We start from the raw sequence: 6293 nt of genomic DNA, 5'->3' as shown, positions 1-6293 counted from the left end.
GAAGCAATTATTTAAAAAAAAGCTTACACTATTTTATTAAAGTGGATTAATTTATAGGTCGTTAGAACCACCAAATTACATGAAGTATAAATATAAAAATAGCAATTACGTTCATAAACTAAACTGAATACCGTAAGGAAATCATTTTTATTAAATCCAATTACGTATGCACAAAATTATAATATATTTATTTAGCATCCGTTGTAGATTACACAGATGTATTGCAATTTAAACATACTTTTTAGCCCCAACAAGACAAATTTTTGCAAAAAAAAATTAAAATAAAGATAAAATTAAATTAAATATAGAAATAAATAGTTAATTCACTGCAATTACATGAAAAATCTGATGTGGACATCATATGACTTCCTTGTACGCCTATTAAATTACACATATATATTTTTTGCTGCACTTCATTAAAAATTATTTCATTTGAAAATGAGATACGATCCTCCATTTCTTTAATAAAGTGGACAGTTGCTCTACTGCATTGTAATGGACACCACATTGCATCACTTTTTTGTGGTGTCCGTGTCAGCATTTTATATTAATATAGTAATTTCGTTGTACGCCGTTCTAGTAGTTATGAGGTATAAATTATAACGTGTCGGATCCGTAATCATAGACTCATCGGTTCGAATCCGATTTCATAATACATATATATATTATTTTTAACTTTTTTTTTTTAAATTTAAATATATTGATTTATTAATAGTTATTAACCTCTGTAAACATTTTTGAATTAAAATTAAAAGTACATGAAATTTTATTTCATTAATATCTTGATTTTTTCATTTTTTTTTTTTTTAATTATTATTATTGAATTATTATTTATTGTATTTTTTTATAGTCAGAGGTTAATAATTATTAGTAAATCAATATATTTAAATTAAAAAAGAAAAAGTGAAAAAAAAAAAAAGATATGTGTATATGAAGTCGGATTCCAACCGTTGTGCCTTCCGCTTCTAAGATCCAAATATTTCATTAATTAAAATTTTGTTTGACTATAATTCTGGAATAAATGAAAATAAGAACCACTTATGATATATCGTTGAAAAGCTCTCAATGAGGGCTTATTACTGGGATTAAGGAAAAGTCCAAATTCCAAATTGTTTGGATTTTGGGATTTTTGAACACTTCTTGTCTAGTTGATTGCAATCAAAAGGGGAGGTACACAATTTGATGTTACAGCAGTCCTAAATTCAGAATTTTAACATTCTACGGCAAATAGTTTTTGAGTTATGCGAGAAATAAACGTATGTACGTAAAAACGTCATGCCGAAACTAGTTAGAATGGATTCAGGGATGGTCAAATTGGATATTTCCGTTGATTCTGAAAACCGAAATTTTTCGCGTTCATAATACTTCGTACAAGGAAGTAAATGGGGAGCATACAGTAGCGTGCAAATTAATTCAAACATAGATGTTATTTTATTAAAAGTAATTATATAGAAAAAAAATCTTATCTTTACAATTTGTGATTACCTAGTAATTAATATGACCTCTTTATTCTTAATCACTTCACATAAATAATCTGGTATCAATTCAACAAGTATACTACACATTTTTTTGATTTATTCGTTGTAAAATCATACCAATATTATTGCTTTAATGAAGTCACTTTTTTGGTACAATTCATTTTTGAGAGTTGTTTTTTGTATATTTCCCATAGATTTTCAATTGGGTTTATGTCTGAGGAATTGCCTGACTATGGGACTACTTTGTTTGGTTTTTGAAAAATCTTTTCACTTTTTTGGTAGTATGGTATGGTGTCAAATCTTGTTAGAACATTCCGTTGCCTTGTGCGAATTTGTTTTGAAGTCCTTTAGCCCCTTTCCTTCAGAAACTTGATATATCCATCATTTTTCAACATATCACCAACTGGGAATAATGAAAAAGCTCTTCAGATGTGAAAAAATCCCTATAGATTTTTTTAGGGAGATATGAACCAATGACATATTTTCATCTGATGCTTTTCTAACATACAGAACCCTTTGCCACTGAACATTAAAATGTAACTCGATGAGAAATATAACATTTTTCCACTCTTCTTAGATCCAGTTAGTATTTTCTTTGGCCCACAAGAGCCATTTTTTGCAAATTTCTGTTAAAAGCTTACTTTTAGCTGGCCTATGAGCTTTCCATCTTGTTGTAAGAAGTTGACATGTAACAGTTGTCACATTCTCTCATGTAAATCTGTTCCGTTGGCTGCTAATTCTCAATTTAAGTCCACAGCACATAATTTTGGATCAAGCTTACTTTTTCTAACTAATAACCTATCCTGTGTTGAAGTAGTTTTCCTTTTACGGTCACGTTTGCCTTTACTTTGTGGTGAAAACGAACCGGTTTCTTGAAACTATTTCAGAATAGTATTCACTGTCCCTAGTCCAACACCACACTCAAAAGCTATTTGTTGTTGTGTCATACTGGTACGCTCAGAAAGAGAAACAATTTTCAAACGATTTTTTTTTAGAGTAATGTCCATTATTATATATTTAAGACACACAGAACAAAAAATACAAAAATATGATTCTGTAATAAAAAAATGAAATAAACTTTTACAAAATACTATTTATAACATGAAAATTGCATAATAACCAAAGAACCGTAATCTCACATTACACAGATCACTTAAAGTAAGTGTGGTCAAACAGTGTAGCCACAACATAGAAATAAATGAAAACTTCTTTGTGTTCAGACTAATTTGCACACTACTGTACTTCTCCAGAATTTTGCAGATGAGCTCGGATTTTGGTCAAAAACATTTTAAGTTAATTTTAAACATACACGTAGTACTTTTAAATAATTTGCCTCTTCTTCATTTCTTTTACTCAAAAAAATTGTAGTTATTCCTCTCGGTAAGTTCCTTACACTTGATATTAATAACTATAAAATTACAACTATTCGAATGGTTATAGATTTTTTTTTGCGCTCCAGAATTTGTTCAGTCCATACAAAGAAATAGTATTTAAATTAGATCATTAACATTTGATGAAAAGACCAGTTAAAAATCTTTATTTTTAAATCATTTAATTCTTACGACATGAGGAGAGTGGAAGAAGTGTTAGGAGAAGACCAATTTGGTTTCAAGAAAAGTATAGGGACAAGGCAAGCAATTTTAGGCCTCGGATTAATAGTAGAAGGAAGATTAAAGAAAAACAAACCAACATATTTGGCGTTTATAGACCTAGAAAAGGCATTCGATAACGTAGACTGGAATAAAATGTTCAGCATTTAAAATAAATTAGGGTTCAAATACAGAGATAGAAGAACAATTGCTAACATGTACAGGAACCAAACAGCAACAGTAATAATTGAAGAACATAAGAAAGAAGCCGTAATAAGAAAGGGAGTCTGACAAGGATGTTCTCTATCTCCGTTACTTTTTAATCTTTACATGTAACTAGCAGTTAATGATGTTAAAGAAAATTTAGATTCGGAGTAACAGTACAAGGTGAAAAGAAAAAGATGCTACGATTTGCTGATGATATAGTAATTCTAGCCGAGAGTAAAAAGGATTTAGAAGAAACAATAAACGGCATAGATGAAGTCCTACGCAAGAACTATCGCATGAAAATAAACAAGAAGAAAACAAAAGTAATGAAATGTAGTAGAAATAACAAAGATGGACCACTGAATGTGAAAATAGGAGGAGAAAAGATTATGGAGGTAGAGAAATTTTGTTATTTGGGAAGTAGAATTACTAAAGATGGACGAAGCAGGAGCGATATAAAATGCCGAATAGCACAAGCGAAACGAGCCTTCAGTAAGAAATATAATTTGTTTACATCAAAAATTAATTTAAATGTCAGGAAAAGGTTTTTGAAAGTATATGTTTGGAGTGTCGCGTTATATGGAAGTGAAACTTGGACGATCGGAGTATCTGAGAAGAAAAGATTAGAAGCTTTTGAAATGCGGTGCTATAGGAGAATGTTAAAAATCAGATGGGTGGATAAAGTGACAAATGAAGAGGTATTGCGGCAAATAGATGAAGAAAGAAGCATTTGGAAAAATATAGTTAAAAGGAGAGACAGACGTATAGGCCACATACTAAGGCATCCTGGAATAGTCGCTTTAATATTGGAAGGACAGGTAGAAGGGAAAAATTGTGTAGGCAGGCCACGTTTGGAATATGTAAAACAAATTGTTAGGGATGTAGGATGTAGAGGGTATACTGAAATGAAACGACTAGCACTAGATAGGGAATCTTGGAGAGCTGCATCAAACCAGTCAAATGACTGAAGACAAAAAAAAAATATATTTCTAAGACGTATTTTTAACGTCATAAAAACTGAAATTGAAATTAAATAAATTAAAACCTATATACGAAGGTCGTTTAATAATTAGAGACAAAGACTCTACAAAGATTATTTGTTCAATGACATTGAAAGTAACGCTAGTTTTCAACATAATTTTTGGCTAAATTTACGCACTTACCTCATCTTTGTCAGCTTTTTTATTTTATAAGTAAAAACTCTTAAGAAGGATAAAAATAAATGGAATAAAATCTGTAAGGTATAAAATAAACTGTATGGTAGACGTGGTAACACTTTCCAAACCAACTTTTGAATAGCTTTCAGTCTCTTTTAAGTGGTACGGGAGTGGGCGTTATTATATGCATAAGAATTACGCCTTTTAACAGAAAACCGGGATGTTTCCTTTTTTCACTGTTTTCCATCATGTCGCTGTTGATTTTACGTAACTCCCGTTAAAACCCGTCAGAGCAAGAAAGGGGGAGCGGTGACCAGAAGCGTTACACGGCGGGTGTCTTCCCCTACGAAGTTGGTAAGTTGATTTTACGTAGTTCTTCCAAATAATCACAATAAATTGAACTTTATAAGTCGAATAAACCGGTAGCACCATTTTGCCTGTGAACGCGTACGTTTTGATTTTTTCTTCGCGGGCGAACTCGGAAATTTCCATCCCATAATCTGACGTTTGGATTTCGGTTGAAAATGAAGAATCCGAGTTCCATTTGTGATGAACCTCAGATTTATCTGTTTAGATTAAAAATCAAAACTGATTATTAGATTACATAATATCACAAGAAATTATGCGATCTAAAAAAAGCATTAACTTCTGCAGGCCATAAAATATTACAAAAAATCCGGCTAACATTGTTTGTTTACACGGATGAAATTTACGTAATTTAGTAATGATGTTTCTGACAAGTCCTGTGAAGACTGCTCAGGAAAAGTCCTTCGAGAACCGATCTCTAAAGGAGAGCGTTTGATCGTTATCCATGCGAGAGGAGAAAGAGGATTTGTTTCTAATATTCTCACTATGTGGCAGGCTAGTCACAATTCAGGAGATTACCATAACCAAATGAATATGAGTAATCACATGAAATGGATCAGTGAAAAATTATTACTTAACCTTCCTAAAGAACCAAAAAGGGTTCTCATAATTGATAATGCTTCTTACCACATAACTGAAAAGGCACCGACATCTAACAGCACCAAAAATGGAAAGATATCTTACCTTAAACAAAAAGGAATAGGATTTTGTGAGAACTTCCTTAAACCGCAATTATATGAAATAATTAAGTCAAACAAACAGAGGTTCGCGAGTTACCTTTTGGATGACATGTTACAAAAAGATGGCCGTAATGTATTACGTCTGCCTCCATATCATCCAGATTTAAACCTAATAGAAACGATATGGGCAGAAGTAAAACAATACATTCGAAATCGAAATACGGAATTAGATATTGAATGAATGAAAAGTCTGTTTGAGGAAGAAACTAATTTAAAGGCACCAGAAGACTGGGTCTGAAATGGTGATCATGTGATAGACATCGAAAATGAATATTGATCGCGAGAGCCTTTAATAGACAATGCCTTAGGTAATTCATGCACGAATTGAATTGTCACTTGGTGGCTCCATGAAATTTCAACCGAAACGCACATTGCACAGAAATTACTTTGACAAGTGAAATTCTAACTCACAAAACGACTTCTCGCTTCCCGTGGCAGCCATTTTCTCTACTGTCGACGCCTAGCGAGCAAATGGTTTACTAACTGCCTAGTATATGTGGAAAAAACTATTTAAGTACTCTTTCGTACAGTACTTGTTTTATTCTTATGAGTGAAATAGTTTTTTGTTAATGAATTTTCGAAACTCCGAAGAACATTATGAAACGCCCTGTATAATGAGTCCGTTTTTCTTTAATTATTTCATTATACTTGTACAATGTATAATCCTTAAGCTTAATGGCAATAGCCATTCCTCAGTTTATGAAAAAAGTACAAAAATCTTTGTATGGAACTGTGCGCTTCACAGTTCCAGCCGCG

At 31.9% G+C, this 6293-nt stretch overlaps 1 protein-coding gene across 1 annotated transcript; it reads left to right on the top strand.

Annotated features, from left to right (window-relative positions):
• The first annotated feature begins 5283 nt into the window (after positions 1-5283).
• Positions 5284-5718, top strand: LOC142320797 (uncharacterized). The gene has a single exon (XM_075358776.1). It carries the CDS (start codon positions 5284-5286, stop codon positions 5716-5718), a length of 435 nt encoding a protein of 144 aa, XP_075214891.1.
• Positions 5719-6293: the final 575 nt, after the last annotated feature.

This window comes from Lycorma delicatula, chromosome 3 (assembly GCF_047948215.1).
Source record: "Lycorma delicatula isolate Av1 chromosome 3, ASM4794821v1, whole genome shotgun sequence".
In the NCBI taxonomy this organism is placed as follows: Eukaryota; Metazoa; Arthropoda; class Insecta; order Hemiptera; family Fulgoridae; genus Lycorma; species Lycorma delicatula.
This window is presented reverse-complemented; position numbering and strand designations above follow the sequence as displayed.